Source organism: Quercus suber, unplaced genomic scaffold (genome assembly GCF_002906115.3).
Source record: "Quercus suber isolate HL8 unplaced genomic scaffold, Cork oak 2.0 scaffold_488, whole genome shotgun sequence".
Classification (NCBI taxonomy): Eukaryota; Viridiplantae; Streptophyta; class Magnoliopsida; order Fagales; family Fagaceae; genus Quercus; species Quercus suber.
Window position 1 is genome coordinate 431580 of NW_027069938.1, and position 19697 is coordinate 451276.

Consider the following 19697-nt stretch of genomic DNA (forward strand, 5'->3'; position numbering starts at 1 on the left):
AGGAAATTTTTGTAGTTTAACGGTGAGGAGAATTGATAAGATTGTTAGAGTGTAATCATCCACACGTGCTGTTAGTGCCATTACTAATCTAGTCAGCACTCACACGTGTTATCTAAGACAATTACAGTCACTAATCTGTTATGAAATTGTTAGCCTTGTACGGGAACATTCATTAGAATAATATAGATTGGAATAGAAGATTCAGTTTTTTCTCTCTCCCTCTATCTATTTTCCCCAATTCTTGTTTTAGGTTAAACTCTTTCAAAGATTTCTTTCATTGTAGATATTTATTCAGGAATAGGTTCTTACTTCGTAGCATGAAATTCAAAGGATGGCTAAGGCCCCTGAAGCTCCTACATCATTAGAAATATCTATTCCATATTTGTAATGCTAGTGAATATTGTTTTGTCATCAGGAAAATCAGAAAGTGAAGTTGATAGATGGAAAAAATTAAGTCATCAAAGACTGAAATTCAAAAGGGAGAAAGTTCAACAATTGAAATCCAACATCAATGTATAGATGTGGTAAATGAAATCCAAAAAAGGATAGAAAATTTGGGGTCTTCCTTATCACATGAGTGTTGCATCTATAGGGTTCCAGATTATCTTCTCAAATTGAAGGACGAACACTACACTCCTCAGGTTATTTCAATAGGGCCTCTTCACCATGTCCGTGGCAAAGATGAATTGAAAACCATGGAAGTGATGGAACAACGCAAATTGAGATACCTCAAGTATTTTATTCAGCGTATTGAAAAACTTCCAATAAGCTTGGAGAATTTAGTCAGTACCATAAAGGAGCATGAAGAAAACATTTGATATTGTTATGCTGAGACCATCCAACTCAAGAGTGGTCCTTTTGTAGAAATTATTCTCGTGGATGCCATCTTTATTCTTGAGTTGTTCTGGAGATACCATTTCGATGAATGGACGAGTGAAGACAATGGTGCACATATAGAAACATGGTTGATGAATCCTATAAGGTTTGACTTGATTTTACTTGAAAATCAACTTCCATTCTTTATTTTGGAGAAACTATTTGACCTAGCATTTGCCTCTCATGAAAAATACTATAAGTCCTTAATTATAGTCATGACCTTCGATTACTTTCAATTTTACAACACTCAAAACATAACTGATAGTCCCCATTTAAAAATGAAACACTTCCTTGATTTGTTTAGAACCTTTTGGCTACCTCCATCCAAAAAGTTACCAAAAATAGACAATCATGTGCCAATTAAACATGTGTACTCTGCAACCCAATTGCATGATGCAGGATTGAAGTTTAGGAAGGGTTCAAGCAGTTGCTTATTGGACATAAACTTCAAAAAGGGGGTGTTGGAAATGCCACTTCTAACAGTAGACAATAAAAGCGAGACTCTTTATCGAAACCTTTTGGCTTTGGAGCAATGTCACTATTCAGATAAACCATACATTACCGACTATGTTATCCTATTGGGTTTCCTTATTACCACTGACAACGAAGTGAAGTTACTTGTTCGAAAGGGGGTCATGGCTAATTTGATAGGCAACGACGATGAAGCTAAAGATTTGGTGAAGAATCTTTGCACAAATATCGTGTATGTCGGCATGAACTCCGATTATTATGTTTTCTGCAAAGAGTTGAATGCGTTCTATAAGAAACCTTGGAATAGGTGGCAGGCAACTTTGAAACATGATTATTTTAGTACTCCTTGGAGAATTGTTTCTACAATTGCTGCTGTCATCTTATTGCTGCTCACCTTTTTACAAACTTTATATACAATGTTCCCAATAAACGGTTCAAATCGTGTGTGTTGATGATACTACTATCTGGATTGCTTCTTGTTGTTTTATTGTATAATATGTATTGTTGTTATGATTCTATGATTAATGCAGTTGATTTTGCCATTATAAAATACTAGACTTGTTTCATTATACTCTTTTTTTTTTCTTTTTTCTTTTTTGACAAGACAAGCATGAATTTCTTCTTCTTTTATTTTTTTTGCTGCCATCGTAATTCAAATTCTCAAATCAATAAAGGAGAGTAGGCAATGCATAAGAGCATTAGCATTGGCAAATGCTAAAGCCAAATCTAAGGAATATTTAGCATTTTTGGTCTCAAAACCAGCTGCATCAGAGGATTGCAAACAGCACTATTGCAAATTTTTTTGCAATAGTGCTATAGTGCAATTCTAAACATAGAATTGCACTGTTCACAATATTGCAAAAAAAAAATTAATATTTTACTCCTTTTATACCCGAAATTTCTCTCTCATCCCTCTCCTTTTTTCTGTTCTCTTCTCTCTCTTCCTTCTCTGTTTCTCCATCTACTCTCTCATCTCTGAAGCTTCGCCGAAATTTCTCACCCATCTCACGCGGCCTCTCTCTCATCTCTCATCGCACGACCTCTCTCTCATTGCACCGGTGCTGGGTTTTGGATTTTTGAGGTTGGAGGTTGGATCAGCGTGGATCGGCGAGCTGGGTTTGGATCGGTGGGCTGGGATCGGTTGACGGCGAGCTTCGATGGTGGCTCCGGTGGCTTTGGGGATATTTTTTTTGAATGGGTTTGCTTTGGTGGCTCCGGTGATGATTTTTTTTGAATGGGTTTCCTCCGGTGGCTTTGGGGATGATTTTTTTTGAATGGGTTTGCTCCGGTGATGATTTTTTTGATCGGTGTGTGTGTGGTGATGGGATGATTTTTTGATCGGTGTGTGTGTGGTGATGGGATGCTGTGTGTGAGTGGCTGTGTGTGTGGGTTTGCTCTGTGTTTGGCTCTCTGTGTGGGTTTGAATGGGTTTGCTCTGTGTGTGGCTGTGTGCGTGTGTGTGTGAGAGACTGTTGAAAAACCCAGGAAAAAACGGTTGAAAATAAATAATAAAGAAAGGATAAAAAATAATATTTTAATGAGTAAAAGAGTGAAATAGAAGTTTGGGGTGTAGAGGTATTGTAAAATTGGATGTTATAATGATAAAGTGAGGTTTTGGAATGGTAAAATAGAGTAGCATTAGCATTTTCCAATGCTAATGCTCTAACACTTGGCATTGACATTGTTATATATATAGCAAAAGATAATTTCTGGAACCATTTTGGTTATATCTTTAATGAGACATCTTTGTGTAATATACCTTGGATTTAGAAATCTTTCTCTTTTGATAAGTAAAATGTAATAGCCACTCCTTGGCATTTAAAATTTATGAAACATTAAGATGGTACAGTGACTACTCTATTGGCAAGACATTGTAGATTTACAAAGCACATTGCCATGCATTTAAAAATATTATCTTGTTTTAGTTGATTAAGCCAGATATTTTTATGTACAGATTAATATTTGCCAATTAGGATTCTTAGTTGTTCCTGTTATTATTGGGTTGAAGTGACATTAGTTTCCAAGATTGCTATAGTGACATAACATGCATGATTTTTTTTTTTTTTTTATTAGCTATAGATTCTTATAGTTTGTATTTTAAAAAATAAACAGAGACAAAAATGAGATGGAAGAGATATTTCCACTCAATGAAAACGTAGTAGAGAGGAGATGGAAGTATATGAGGAAAAGATAATGAGGTGAATTCTCCTAATGCACACCAACCATGTCAACATTCAATATAAACAAGTTATGTAGCTGAGCCTCGTCAAAAAAAAAAAAAAAAAAAAAAAAAAAAATGAAGAAGTAGGAAAAATTCATGTCAACATTCCCTAAATACTCTTCCTCCTACCTATATAGTTAGTTGTTCATGTAGTGGCCACATTAATTTTTCTTTCTTATTTAATGTGCAGAGGTCAAGTTCCCAACCATCAAACCTAGTTCATTCCTTGTCATATCAGCATTTGCTGTATTACCATGGGCAAGCACCCTTCCTCAATCCACAAATGGAGGTATGGTATAAAGGATTTAGTCCCATTATGATTATTTTAATTTATATCCTAAAGTCACTTGCTTTGTTTCTCTTTTGACATAGTGTTTGCAAAGTTCTCAAGAGAATACAAAATTACTAATGTTGGTTATTCATTAGTACCTGGCCTAATTATAGGTCCAAAAAAACTTTCCATGCCGAAACAATCATCAAGTTTTTGTATGAGCAACAAATCCAACCAATTGTTTTTTTCTTTTAGGTTTGCATTATTAGTTAACTCTGTCCGTATTCACATTACTTGGAAATTTTTTAATCTTTTTTCCTTTGCTTTATCAATTTACAGGAGCTAAATTTGATAATGGAGAGCTTCCTTCAAACCAAATCTCAGTGCATTATAAGTTTCTATAGCTTCTGAGCAACTATTTGAGCTAATTGGCTGCAACTATGATCTTTATTTGTAAAATTACCAAGTTGTTGACGAGAAAATTGTTGTAGATAAGGAGAGTTCAATATCAACACCACATGTGATTGTACTTTTGTCACATTTAGTAGTTCCCTTATTTTTTCTCACATTTTATGGTATTATCCTCACATTGCGCAGTACCAACATCACATGTGATTGTACTTTTGTCACATTTGATGGTTCCCTTATTTTTTCTCACATTTGATAGTACTATCCTCACATTGTGCAGTACCAACATCACATATGACTGTACTTTTGTCACGTTCGATGGTTCCTTTATTTTTTTCTCACATTTGATGGTACCATCCTTATATTGTGTAGTACTAACATTACATGTGATTGTACTTTTGTCACATTTGGCAGTTCCCTTATTTTTCCTCACATTTCGCAATACCAACTTAGATGTGACTGTACTTTTGTCATATTTCGGTGGTTTCTTTATTTTTTTTTTTTCACATTTGCTGGTACCGTCCTCACATTGCGCAGTACCAACATCACATGTGACTGTACTTTTGTCATATTCGGTGGTTCCTTTATTTTTTTTTCTCACATTTAATGGTATCATCCTCACGTGACTGTATTTTTCCACATTTGGTGGTTCCTTTATTTTTTTCTCACATTTGATGGTACCATCCACACATTGCGCAATAGTACCACATGTGATTGTACTTTTGTCACATTCAGTAGTTCCCTTATTTTTTTCACATTTTATGGTATTATCCTTACATTGCGCAGTACCAATATCACATGTGATTGTACTTTTGTCACATTCGGTGGTTCCCTTATTTTTTTCTCACATTTGATAGTACTATCCTCACATTGTGCAATACTAACATCACATATGACTGTACTTTTGTCATATTTGATAATTCCTTTATTTTTTTCTCACATTTAATGGTACTATCCTCATATTGTGTAGTACTAACATCACATGTGATTGTACTTTTGTCACATTCGGTAGTTCCCTTATTTTTCCTCACATTTGATGGTACCATCCTCACATTTTGCAATACCAACTCAAATGTGACTATACTTTTGTCACATTCGGTGGTTCCTTTATTTTTTTTCTCACATTTGATGGTACCATCCTCACATTGCGCAGTACCAACATCACATGTTACTATACTTTTGTCATATTCGGTGGTTCCTTTATTTTTTTTTTTTCTCACATTTGATGGTATCATCCTCACATTGTGTAGTACCAATATCACATGTGACTGTATTTTGCCACATTTGATGGTTCCTTTATTTTATTTTAGGTTTCAATTTCAAGCTCTTCAAGAAAACACACTAAGGCCTAAATTGTTTTCTTCCTTAGAGTTCACAGCCACAGCATTGTGTGGTCTAAATATATAGCTTGTTTGGAATCATTTAAAGGAGCAAATGTTTCCTAACAAATAACGTTTGCTTTGGGTCACCTCCTTTTTCATTGAGAAAATTTAACACCATAAAGGCACCAAAAAGGCTGAGATGTGTTTGATTAAAATATCAATGAGATGTCAAAAATCATCAAGTTGTCTTGAAAACCTCTAAGATGACCAAAATATCTTTACAATAACTAAAAAAAAAAAAATCCAAGATATCACTCTAACATGGCCAAATTGAGTGGTTTTGATGCTATTATGGTAATTTTCAAAATATTTAGTATTTTAATCATTCTAGGTATTTTTAGCGCTACTTTGTTCATTTTCAATGTTTTATTATTATTAATTTTGAAAGTTTAAAAAAGTATTTTAGTCATTTTATAGGTTAATATAGGTATTTTGGTAATATTTGAGGCATTGGGGTATCTTAGTAATTTTATATATTTTTAGGACTATTTTTTAAAATCCTTAATTTCCAGGGTATTTTTGTTAATTTTCAATTTTATAACTATTTTGGAAAAATTCATTGTTAACATTTTAGTTATTATCAAGATTGTTATAAATCGACAAAAGTACAGTCATATGTGAAGTTGATACTGCCTAATATGACTAAAAAATAATAAAACTATTGAATATAACAAAAGTATGATTATATGTGATTTGGTACTACCTAATGTAACATTAGAACCATCAAATGTGAGAAAAAAATAATGGTACTACCAAATATGACAAAAGTATAACCAGATGTGATGTTGATACTGCCTAATGTGACGATGAAATTGTCAAATATGAGAAAAAAATTAGGGTACCTCTAAATGTGACAAAAGTACAGTCAAATGTAATGTTGGTATTGCCTAATGTAACAATGGAACTGTCAAATGTGAGAAATTTTTTTTCGAATATGACAAAAGTATTGTCAAATGTGATATTGGAACTGTACAATGTGAGGATGGAATGGTCAAATGTGAGAAAAAAATAGGGGAACCATCAAATGTGACAAAATAATTGTCACATGTAATGTTGGAACTACATAATGTGAGAATAGAACCATCAAATATGTGGAAAAAAAAATAAGGGAACCACCAACTGTGACAAAAGAACTGTCACATGTGATATTGGAACTACACAATGTGAGAATGAAACCATCAATGTGAGAAAAAAATAAGGGAACCACCAAATGTGATAAAAGAACTGTCACATGTGATGCTGGAACTGCATAATGTGAGGATGAAACTGTCAAATGTGAGAAAAAAAAAAGGGAACCACCAAATGTGACAAAAGAACTGTCACGTGTAATATTGGAACTACATAATGTGAGAATGGAACCATCAAATGTGAGCATTTGGTAACCTAGTATAATTCATTGTTAACATTTTAATTATTATTAAGATTATTATGAATGGGTAAAAGTACAGTCATATGTGATGTTAGTATTGCCTAATGTAACTAAAAAATAATAGGACTATTTTCTTTTTTCTTTTTTCTTTTTTCTTAGAAGAAAATAATAATACTATTGAATATAACAAAAGGATGATCATATGTGATTTGGTATTGCCCAATGTGATGTTAAAACTATCAAATGTGAGAAAAGAATAATGGTAACATCAAATGTGACAAAAGTACAATCAGATGTGATGTTGGTATTGCCCAATGTGACAATAAAACTGTTAAATGTGAGAAAAAAAATTAAAATCCTCCGAATGTAACAAAAGTACGGTCACATGTGATGTTGGTACTGCGCAATGTGAGGTTAGTATAAAATGTGAGGAAATAATAAAAGGAACCATCGAATATGACAAAAGTACAATCACATGTGATGTTAATATTGCGCTTTGTGAGACTGGTACCATAAAATGTGAGGAAAAAAAATAAGGGAACCACCGTATGTGACAAAAGTACAGTCATATATGATGTTAGTACTGCGCAATGTGAGGATAATATTATAAAATGTGAGAAAAAATAAGAGAACTACTGAATGTGACAAAAGTACAATCACATGTGGTGTTGGTATTGCGCAATGTGTGAATGGTACCATCAAATGTGAGAAAAAAAATAAAGGAACCATCAAATGTGGCAAAATACAGTCACATGTGATATTGGTATTACACAATGTGAGGATGGTACCATCAAATGTGAGAAAAAAATAAATGAACTACCGAATATGACAAAAGTATAGTCATATGTAATGTTGGTACTGCGCAATGTGAGGATGGTACCATCAAATGTGAGAAAAAAATAAAGGAACCACCGAATGTGACAAAAGTACAGTCACATCTGAGTTGGTATTGCAAAATGTGAGAATGGTACCGTCAAATGTGAGGAAAAATAAGAGAACTACCGAATGTGACAAAAGTACAATCACACGTGATGTTAGTACTACACAATATGAGGATAGTACCATTAAATGTGAGAAAAAAAATAAAGGAACTATCGAATATGACAAAAGTACAGTCATATGTGATGTTAGTATTGCACAATGTGAGGATAGTACTATCAAATGTGAGAAAAAATAAGGGAACCACCGAATGTGACAAAAGTACAATCACATGTGATATTGGTATTGCGCAATGTGAGGATAATACCATAAAATGTGAAAAAAATAAGGGAACTATTGAATGTGACAAAAGTACAATCACATGTGGTACTATTGCGCAATGTGTGGATGGTACCATCAAATGTGAGAAAAGGAACCACCAAATGTGGCAAAATACAGTCACATGTGATATTAGTACTACACAATGTGAGGATGGTACCATTAAATGTGAGAAAAAAAATAAAGGAATCACCGAATATGACAAAAGTACAGTCACATGTGATGTTGGTACTGTGCAATGTGAGGACGGTACCATCAAATGTGAAAAAAAAAAATAAAGAAACCACCGAATGTGACAAAAGTACAGTCACATCTGAGTTGGTATTGCAAAATGTGAGGATGGTACCATCAAATGTGAGGAAAAATAACGGAACTGCCGAATGTGACAAAAGTACAATCACATGTAATGTTAGTACTACACAATATGAGGATGGTATCATCAAATGTGAGAAAAAAATAAAGGAACCATCGAATGTGACAAAAGTATAGTCATATGTGATGTTGGTACTGCACATGTGAGGATAGTACTATCAAATGTGAGAAAAAATAAGGGAACCACTGAATGTGACAAAAGTACAATCACATGTGATGTTGATACTGCGCAATGTGAGGATAATACCATAAAATGTGAGAAAAAAATAAGGGAACTACTGAATGTGACAAAAGTACAATCACATGTGGTGTTGGTATTGAACTCTCCTTATCTTCAAAGCATCTACTATTTCTCTCTCCAAAACATGTTTTCGATTCTCCGAAGCAGCAAAATAAAAACGAAAGTAGCGTTTTCAATTCTCAAACAACTCACCACCCAAAACTCCCTCACAAATACAATCCTAGGGTTCCCATTTTCCCAACAACAACAAAAGCGACGTCGTATTCCTTCTCATCCTCATTGTCACTGTACGACCACATCAGAGCCAACGTGAATTGCCCACACTGCGAGCACCAAATGCCATTACTGTTCTCGAACTGCCCGTTATCTATAACGGTGCGAGAGCCGAGCGGCGTGTACCAGGCGCTGAACCTATGCCCCAATTGCAAAACGGCGTTCTATTTCAAGCCATTTAAGCTGGAGCCACTGCAAGGTAGCTACATCGAGATTGGGAGGGTGAAGAGTGACAGTGTGGACTCGGATGGGAATAGCGAGGAACGTTTGTGTAGTTTCGGAAAACCAAAATTTTGTAAGGAAAAAGAGGCGGAGGAGGAGGAGGATGATGAAACGGCGTCGTGTTTGGGGAAGAAGGACTTGCCCACGCCTAAGGAGATCGTTAAATTGCTCGACCACTTCGTCGTTGGCCAAGAAAGAGCCAAAAAGGTTTTTTATTTTATTTTATTTTATTTATTCATTTATTTATTTTTAACACCAATTTAAGTCCATATCAAATTTAATGTGATTGCATTTTAGTCCTTAAACTCTAATGTGTTAATGGAGTGATGACGTGTTAGTTTTACGAGATGGGGACTAAAATGTAAAGTTTAAAGGTATTGTTTTTAGATGATGGGTTAGGATTTAGTTTAAGTACGACATATAAGGGACCCAAAAAAAAAATGAAGTTTAAAGTGATCATTTTAATCTCTAACGACTTGAAACTTAAAAGTGATCGTTTTTAGTCTCTTGCGAGTTTAAAATGATCACTTTTAGTCTCTAATGTGTCTAATGGTGTTAGGACAAGTCAATTTTTAGTTTAGCAGTGTTATAGGAAGCAATCAATTTCAACTTCAGGACTAAAATTGATCATGAGTTATAGTTTAGGGACTATTAGTGTATTTTGACCCATTTTATTCTTTATATTTATGTGGTTTAGGAATGCTAGAATTGAGGAAAAAAAAAAAAAAAAGGAATGCTAGAATTGTATATGGATTGCATCGTAAACTTTAACGGACTATATAATACATAATTGTCAGTGTTTTTATTGAAATGTTTGTTTATGTGACAGGTGCTTTCAGTGGCTGTTTACAACCACTACAAAAGGATATATGATGCTTCCCTTCATAAGAAGTTAGTCCTTGTTGTTTTTGCATTGAGTTAGCTTTTGATCTTTACAATCTTTTAGGGGTTTATACTGGTGGTTTTCAGTTTTGCTTGAAGGGTCTGTCTTGTAATGCGGTTTCAAACTGCACTTTTTCAAACCACAGCTTTTTAAAACTTTAGGTACAGCTTTTTCAAACAACCCCTATATTAAAAAAAAAATGAAAAATAAGTTGTAATGAACAGGCATAAACCAGTTGCCGTCTTTTCAATTTTCGATGATAGTAATAGTTAGATGAATGTACATCAAATGCTGCCGCTTTATTTACTGAATTCATGCATCTGAATACCAGGACAGGCATTGAACGGGGTACTAATGAAGTTGAAAATCAGGACAATAATTCTGTTGAGCTGGAGAAGAGCAATGTATTGCTGATGGGTCCCACTGGCTCAGGTATTTATTTGATGTCATTTTTTAATTGGGGTATTTAGTGCAGGGAGGGCTAAGAGGTTTGATTTATGTATTTTTACCATGACTGTGAGGATAGGGAAGACGTTACTTGCAAAAACACTAGCTCGTGTTGTGAATGTGCCATTTGCCGTTGCTGATGCTACAACGTTAACACAGGCAAGTTCATTGCTTCATATGGTTATCTTCCTGTCTGTCTGGTAATAAGAAAGCTACCAATGTATGGAGAGCTGCCTAATTTACACCATATAGAAAGAAAAAAAAAATTACATTGGACTTTCATTACATAGTTTTTTTTTTTTTTTTTTAATTAGTAAGTTTATTGATATCAAAAAGGAGATTACCCTAGTACACAGGGAGTGTACAAGGGGTCAAACAATCAAGAACAAAAATTACAAGAATCTATGAAATCAAGAAAAGATAAAAATGATTGGTTTTGCAATGCAGCCAACCAATCCATTAAAGTTCTAAAGAAAAATAGCTTCAAGTCTGATATTGAACTCTCCTTATCTTCAAAGCACCTATTATTTCTCTCTCTCCAAAGGCATCACAATAAGCAACGGAGAACAATCAAACCATATATACCTATTTCGATGACAACCAAATGTGCCTTCCCAACATGCCACCATAGCCCCACTGGTGACTCCAAGAAATTTTTTTAGGGTGTTCCTCAATAAGCATAAATTACACGATCATAATTTAATTTAATTTTTTCAGGGTGTTGTTTAGCCTAACATAATTTAATTTGTTTGTCTTTGATAATGTATTGGTTTATTATACTACTTTGATTATTGTTGTTTAGCCTAACAATAAACTATATTGCTTTAATTTGTTTATCATTAATTATACTGCTTTAATTTGTTATATTATTTAGCCCCATGTGCTGATGTGCACATTACACTAAAGAGCCACTGAAGTGCACATTATTTACACATCTCATATGTAGCACAATAATTAAAGCAGTGTGCAATCCGGCCTCATGTGCCCATCCCACCCCACCCCATTCAATAGACAAGCAGGCCTAGTGATGCCTGATGCCCCTACTAATCAGAAAATTTCACAATTACACATTACACTAGTCTAAAAGATAATTAATATCAACACCAACACACTACACACACCAACACCAACACACTACACACACCAACCCAACAGATAAGATATTAAGATAAACTGACAAACACACTACACATGAAAAGCTACACATTCAAAAAGGCAAAAGTCAAAAACTGACAAAAAATAAATAAATAAATAAAGGTCAAGTTGTTCGGCCAATGAGAGACACAGACACAATTCATATTTGAAAAGACTAAAAGTAAAAGAGAGAGTTAGTCTTATTAAAGACTAAAGAGAGAGAAAGAGTTTCATTCATTTTATAATTTTCATTTCATTCAAGAGAGAGAGAGAGAGAGAGAGAGAGAGAGAGAGAGAGAGAGAGAGAGAGAGAGAGAGAGAGAGAGAGAGAGAGAGAGAGAGAGAGAGAGAGAGAAAAATGAAATACCTTGAGGAGGGAGCATCGAGCAGCCGACCAAGGAGGCCTAAAGGCTGAAGTCGACGTCACTGAGGCAGACTCGATGAAGTGGCAACGTCCGACGACGACGAGATCTCCGACGGCGATGAGGGGAGCGACAGTGAGCGAGGACGATCTCGACTATCTGGACTGATCCGATCTCGGCGGCGTTCGCTTTGCTCTGAGGGATAGGCATAACGCGTTGTTGTCTTTAGGTAATAGGTTTGCTTTAGGTTAGGCCTTTAGAAGTTTAGTGATTTCTTTTTCTTTGATAAAGCCTTTAGTGATGGATAGATTTAGAATGATTTGCTTTGTTACCTTATTGGGGTTTGGTTTTTTTTTTTTTTTTTTTTTTTTTTTTTTTTTTTTTTTGTGAGAATCCGTGGGTAAGGTTTGCTACCTCTGTAATCTAGTGGGCTTGTGGCTCTGTTACATTTTTTTTTTTTTAGTTCAAAATTTTTTTTTGGGCTTTTTTTTTGGCTTAAAACTTGAAAGTAGAGCAATTGAGCAAATAATTTTTTTTGTTTTTTTTTTTTAATTTGAGGGTGTTCCTAATTTTGTGATTGAGGATGTTCCTAATTCATTATATAATTTTTTTTTTATAGGTTTTTTTCAGGTCAGGGTGTTCCTGGGAACAATCTGAGTTGCACGTAGCATTGCCTCTGCATAGCCCACATATTCATTGCAACTAGGCAATGAAGAAAGAGATGATCAACCGATTCACCATTACACTTGCACATGTAGCACCAATCCAATATCCAAACCCTCATTTTTCGTAAATTGTCAATCGTTAAACACTTCCCCAAAGCAGCAGCCCAAACAAAGAAAGCTACTCGAGAAGGAATCTTCTGTTTCCAAATACTTTTTCAATGAAAGCAATAGTCATTAGAGCCTACTAAGAGACTATAATAGTCTTTAACTAGGAAGCCTTTCTCTCTATCAAGTTTCCAGCACATCTTATCCTCACCAAACCCTTTCACCAAAGCACCATAAATGGTATCCATGAAACCGGCTAGTGCCTCCAATTCCCAAGCATGCACACCCTTAAAGAAACTTACATTCTAAAAAAGGACTCCATTATCAAGCTTCATAAGCTCAGCCACACTAACCTCCTTGTCTCGGCAAAGTCTAAACAATTCAGGATAGCTGACTGTAAGAGAAGTCTCACCACACCAATGTTCTTGCCAAAATTTCACCCTAGACCTATCCCCAATATCATATAGAATGCGGTGATAAAAGAAAACCATCCTTGACTAATATATTTCCACAAGCCAACACCATATGTACCATTAATAGGCCTAGTACACCAGCCACCTCATTCACTGCCATATTTCACCTTTGTCACTTGCCTCCAAGGGGTAGCCCTCTCCATCCCAAATTCCATAGCCACTTCCCAAGCAAAGCTTCATTAAAAAGTCTTACCTTTCTTATCCTCAAGCCGCCCGAAGCAATTGGACTGCAAACAGTAGCCCATTTAACCAAATGGAATTTTGGTTCATCTCCAATGCCATCCATAAGAAATTTCTCTAAAGTTTCTCGATTCGATTAGCCACAGCTGCAGGAATAGGAGATAGAGATAGAAAATAAGTGGGTAAATTAGGATAGAGTGCTTTTAATTAAAGTGACTCTATCTCCCTTGGATAAGTACAAACGTTTCCATCCTACTAATCTCCGTTCTATCTTCTCTAGAATTGGGTTTCGTATTGCCTTATCATTAAATTTGGCTCCCAAAGGAAGACTCAAATACTTCATTGGAAGAGTACCTTGTTTACAGCCAAGGACAATCAACAATAAGTCCTAATTATCTACCATACTAATAGGAACCAACTCTGACTTACCCAAATTTATCTTTAGTTGTTTCAAGTTATCTCATAGATCTTACCACTTGCCCCAGATCAAGTTCTAGATCATAATTGCTCTAGTGAATAACCAAGGACTGGATAGATGAGAGAAACAACTAAGAATGGACATCTAGTTTCACTAATTACTTGGGGGAAATTATAGTAAACCCACCTGTGGTTTGACCCATTTTCACTTTGTCTACCCGTGGTTTAAAACTTAATATTTTGCCCACCTGAGGTTACTTCCGTTTAATCTCTGTTACCCACCTCTGTTATCACTGTTAAAAAACATATTTTTTATACGAAAAAAAACATAAAACGAATCAAAAAATTAGGGTTTGAAATCAAAAATAAATGTATATGAACGAAACAAATAAAATTCCAAACAACTACAAATCAAATTGTTTGGAATTAAAACAAGTACAAATCAATAAAATGCCATGGAGAGAGTCCACATATTAAAACAAACACATAACACAAACATAAGAGCCTGAGGTTTAAGAGGAAAGAGCCCACAACCAAAACCAAAAAAAAAAAAAAAAAAATGAAACCCACAAAGGCTGATAATAGTGGATTCCTCACAAAAACAATGCTGTTGATCTGATAATAGTGGGCGTGGTAGTGCTGGATTGTGGGTTCTGATAATGGTTATGGTGGCTGTGGGTGCCTCTTCATCACTTGCCAACAAAAACTTTTGCTGCTTCAAGATTGGTAACCCTGTACACCTACACACACCATAGCACTGCTGATTGCACCAATCCATGGATTGCTGTACTTGTCAACCATGGTTCATGCCCTACAATGAGTTTAAATAATTTTTGTGATTATTGATGTGCATGAAATATATACAATAAAGTACTCACATATCAACATATTTAGCTTTACTTTTATGTTATTTTGTGATTGATAATGTAATATCTTTGTGTTGCAGGTAACAAGGGCTTTACATGCAAAGTGGGGCTAGGCCAATTGAATCAAGCCAACTTACATCTAGCCAGGCATGAATATTAAATTTAAGTCCAATTGGAGTAAGAAATCAAAGGAAATTTGCACCAAATCCAAGTCCAATTCGGATTAGGATTCCAACCTGCACATAAGTTAGTAATTTTGGCATAACTTTCGGCTCAGATGTCCAATTGACATGATTCAAGTTGGGCTGGAAAGCTAACTTAAAGGGCTACAACTTTGTAGCTATTAGGAGCCCGAATTATGAATTTAAATGGGCCAAAATAGTCAGTTAAGTGAAGCTTAAAAATCTAGATTTTCTCCAAACGGAAATTCAACTTGTAATAGGATTCCTTGACCTATTTAAAGGCTTTTTAGGGCAAAATTCAGGGAGGCTAGTGCTAGGGCTGAGATGCAAAATAGAAAATTGGAGCAAGAGGCAGTGCCGCATGTGGCTTCTCTGTAGCTTTTCTCCATGATAGCATTGTGACTGTTTCTTTCTCTATTTTATTTGTCTAGTTTAATTTTTAGTATTTTATTCTTTTGTTTTATTTCAATTACCATGAGTAGCTAAATTTATAATTAGGGTTGAGGATGAAACCTTGTTAAGGATTATCAGTAATATTTATGTGATTTGATTTTTTCCACAATAGTTGTTCTTTAATGATTTAAATTGTTCTTGCTTCATATCAATTGACTAAGATAGGATTCTAGATATGAGTTCAATCATATTTTTCTCATGATTTAGGATTTATCTTAATTAATTGAATGCTTGAATTATTAATTCTTGATTATAAAATTTGATATCGTTTGTGATTCGTCTGTCAATGGATACAATTTATGATTTGATTTTTAGAATTGGATATATCTTGCGATTTGTTTGGCTACGGATACAATTGATGATTTGGTTTTATACTTAAGAAGCGAAGAAGAACATGCTTTAGATTTTTAAACATAAGTTTTAATGATGATATTTTCCATGATAGCGAGATTGATTTCTAGATTATCATGTAGTGGTTGGGAAAAATTAATGATCATAAATATATACTGATATAACTTGCAAGACGAATTCCAAAACCTTAATTCCTTACTTTAGATTGTTTACATCTCTTTACTACTTTATATTATATCTTTGCTTAGTTTAATTATTTTGTTAGTATATTTAATTTCAAACAACCAATTTTTATTAAACTAGATTAGGATTAATTTGGTTAAGATTTGATTAATTTTCCTACGTTCATTCAAGTTCCTGTGGGTTCGATCTTGTTCTTGTCAAACTATACTTTGATACGGTTCGTACACTTGTGAGTATTTTAAAATTTCACAACAATTATGATATTGCCACTGATCTGGAAGTGTACTAGTTTGTGATTTCTACGTTATTTAAATGATACAGAGCATACATTTCTAGCATTTTCAGCTTGCAAAGATTTGAATTTTGGATTTTTCATCTTGATTTGCTATGTGGGTCTAGTGTGTTATAAGCTCACCGTCATTCAACGAATTTCCCTTGGTTAGACCCCAGCGTCAGATAAATGAAAAGAAAGGCCTCTTTTTTTTCTTTTTCTTTTTTTGTGTGTTGAGTATTTGATCAATTGATCCGATTGGAAAATTTGTGATGTTTTGATGTAATTTTGGGGTAGACTGGTGGTTTGTGCAGTGATTTTGGAGTGTAATGGGTAACGGAATGAGGTGGCGACATGCTGACATTGATGGGTCGGCTGTGTTTGTGTTCTGGGTTTAAAAAATTTTTGATTTGAGCTTCAGGACTAAAATTGATCATGAGTTATAGTTTAGGGACTATTAGTGTATTATGACCCCCTTTTTTAATGTTTTATTTTATCCTTTATATTTATGTGGTTTAGGAATGCTAGAATTGAAAAAAGAAAAGAAAAAAAGAATGCAGAATGCTAGAATTGTATATGGAATGCATAATAAACTTTAATGGACCATATAATACATAATTGTCAGTGTTTTTATTGAAATGTATGTGTAGAGAGAGAAAATTCCCGACCTATCACAAGCTAACACATTATACTACTAAGTTCACAAAATACGATCAACTACAAAGCGCCATATACTGCTACTAGGTTTTGCTATCACTACTCAGAAACCAATAGAAATTTGCTAAATGTCATTGAAATAGGGCCATAAAACGCATGCAAAAACCAATCATGATAGGCCAAGAATGTATTGACCCCTTTTGATAAATTAACCAATTAATTTAGCCAAGTGAAATTAATTAGATTCAATTACATGCAAGGAGCGTGGTAGCATAAACAAATTACCAAATAACTAAATGCAGCGGAAATTAAATTTGACACAGGTGATTTGTTTACGAATGGGGAAAACTACTGAGGCAAAACCCCACCGGGTGAATTTAAGGTTACCACTCCTGAGAATTTACTATCATCAAAACAAGTAGTTAAAATAAAGGAATCCCAGTACCTTATACCAACCTACAGTTGAACTCTTACCCCAATACTTAAATGGACTTATTCTATAGTGACAATCTCTCCTTTTAATGCATGGCTCCCAATACGTAACTAACCAATTTGATGCGCGGATCCCAATACACTACTTACTCCTTTGCACGAATCCAACTATGTGACTAACTCCACAGCAACCCTTTGATTCTTGTAGCTGATTTGCAGTAGTTTCACATAGAAACACCAATAAGATCTTTAATATTGGTGCAAGAAACTTTGCTTGGTTATAGAATCCAAAGGCGTGTAAGAAACACAACAAGAACTCTTTCTTCTATAGAAGGAGACTAGGGTTTCAAAAAGAAAACCTTATGAAACTCTTTAGGGTTAGGATTTTTCTTTTTCCACCTCCTTTAAATAGGAGCTTAATGGGCTCTCCTATTCCCAATAGGTTTACATAAACCTTGGGTTTTCCTAGTCCAATAAGGATTATACAAACCCACAAATCTTGGGTTTTCCTAGTCCTATAAGGATCATACAAACCCATAAACAAATGACCTTTTAGAATAAAAACGTTGCTGGCTATAGTCTGAATCTCGTAAACTCTATAGATCGAGACATGTGTCGAGCTTTAATGAATCTCGACAGATTGAGCTTCTGTCGAAGAGGTATCGAGACTTGCAGATTGCAGTTTTCTTGAGCAGTTCTTGAGTAATATTTTTATCTTTTGTATGGCACCGAGATACCCAGACCCACTTGGGACTTAGGCTTTAACTCTACAGTGTGGCCCATAACATCAAACCCTTTCTACCTAAGGCCTAAGTCTGAGCCCAAAATAGCTACAAGCTCAGGTCTTACGCTGCCCCAAAGCTCAATGGGTAAATAATCTTAGTTCGGGTGCCCAATAATGCCTGGGGAAATATCGTTGCCGAGCATCTATACTGAAGTGGGAATCAGTTCCAATGCCACTCCTAGCACACCCCACTCCTAACTAAACTCCCACTTAAGGTTAACGACATTAGACCTTCTCTCCCACTAATAATGAAAGTAATCATAACCCCCACCAACTTTTGGACTATAAATGTAAGAAATAAAGAAAGGGAGAGGGTTGTTGAAGGATTTTGGAGGAAGCTTAGAGTTGGGAGCAAGAATACAAAGGTTGAAGAAATAGTGTTAGGTCTCTAAGCTAGAATCGTCCAAAGTAGGAAATCAAAAACACACATTACAAATAGATTGTGAGCTCACGAGTGAGTCAGCCTGTCAATCTCGTTCTGGGTGCACACAATTGGTGCCGTTTGTGGGAATCTCTTACAAAGCTGTGGTTCAGCTAGGACTCACATGAGAAAATGTCTGAAAGACGTTCCGAGAGTTACATCGAGAGTGGTTCAGTGGGATCTCCTCGGTGATCCACTTCACAAGAACGGAAGCAAAAGAGGCGTGAAGATAGGGACCATGAACAAAAGGAAAAGTGTTTCGGTCTCGAGGAAAGGTTGTACCAAACACAACAAACAATATCAAGTGCCTTGGGGCACGAGCAATTTGATGAGTGAGATGAGGAATTGGAGCAGTTACGCAGACTGGTGGGAGATTTGGAGTTGGAGGTAAGGGGTAGGCACCAGAGAAGGGACCAAGATGACCGAGAAAGGAGATTTGATACTAGGGGAAATCGATTTGGGACGGGTTCCAACCAATTAGGTTCTTGTCGATGCCAAGAACACTCACATTCACGGGAGTCCCATTGACACCGAGACCGTTCACATTCATGGGAGTCCCATCAACGCCGAGACCGTTCACATTCACGGGAGTCCCATCAACGCCGAGACCGTTCACATTCACGGGAGTCCCATCGATGCAAAGACCATCCATGTTCACGGGAATATGCAGACTGGGGTTCAGATTCCCTAGAGGAGCGGCGACCCCATTATGCCGCCATGGATACAATGAGCCGCACCTTACGTAGGGCTGCTCAGTCGCCATTCTCAAAAGACATTGAACGAGCCCCAATGTCGAGCAGATTTACACACCCACCATTCACTACCGACGATGGGAAAACGGACTTAGTAGAGCACGTTAGTCATTATATCCATATGATGTCTCTGCACTCTCACAATGATGCATTGATGTGTAAGGTATTTCCCTCAAGCCTCAGCCCCACTACTTTGAGATGGTTTAATGGGTTGTGAAAGGGTTCTAACCACAATTTCGCCGAGTTGATCTAAGAATTCGGTGTCCAGTTTGTGACTTGTAGTCAGGTGCCACAGCCAGTGGATGCTTTACTATCT

The 19697-nt window shown here is 35.6% G+C and overlaps 1 protein-coding gene and 1 pseudogene across 1 annotated transcript; both read left to right on the forward strand.

Annotated features, from left to right (window-relative positions):
* The first annotated feature begins 440 nt into the window (after positions 1-440).
* Positions 441-1799, forward strand: LOC112019410 (UPF0481 protein At3g47200-like; annotated as a pseudogene).
* A 4091-nt stretch (positions 1800-5890) lies between these two features.
* Positions 5891-10897, forward strand: LOC112015892 (CLP protease regulatory subunit CLPX2, mitochondrial). Its single transcript, XM_065763044.1, has 5 exons — positions 5891-5923; positions 8968-9570; positions 10193-10254; positions 10578-10678; positions 10773-10897. The coding sequence occupies exons 1-5, from the start codon at positions 5891-5893 to the stop codon at positions 10895-10897; spliced, it is 924 nt and encodes a 307-aa protein (XP_065619116.1).
* The last annotated feature ends 8800 nt before the right edge of the window (positions 10898-19697 follow it).

What these genes read in the sequence shown, in the direction of transcription:
- LOC112015892 (XM_065763044.1), top strand. Translation starts at nt 5,891, where the DNA reads ATGGCCAAATTGAGTGGTTTTGATGCTATTATG. An exon ending in GTGGTTTTGATGCTATTATG is followed by an intron (nt 5,924 to 8,967) that starts GTAATTTTCAAA and finishes TTATCTTCAAAG; the next exon opens with CATCTACTATTTCTCTCTCC. An exon ending in GATGGGTCCCACTGGCTCAG is followed by an intron (nt 10,679 to 10,772) that starts GTATTTATTTGA and finishes CTGTGAGGATAG; the next exon opens with GGAAGACGTTACTTGCAAAA.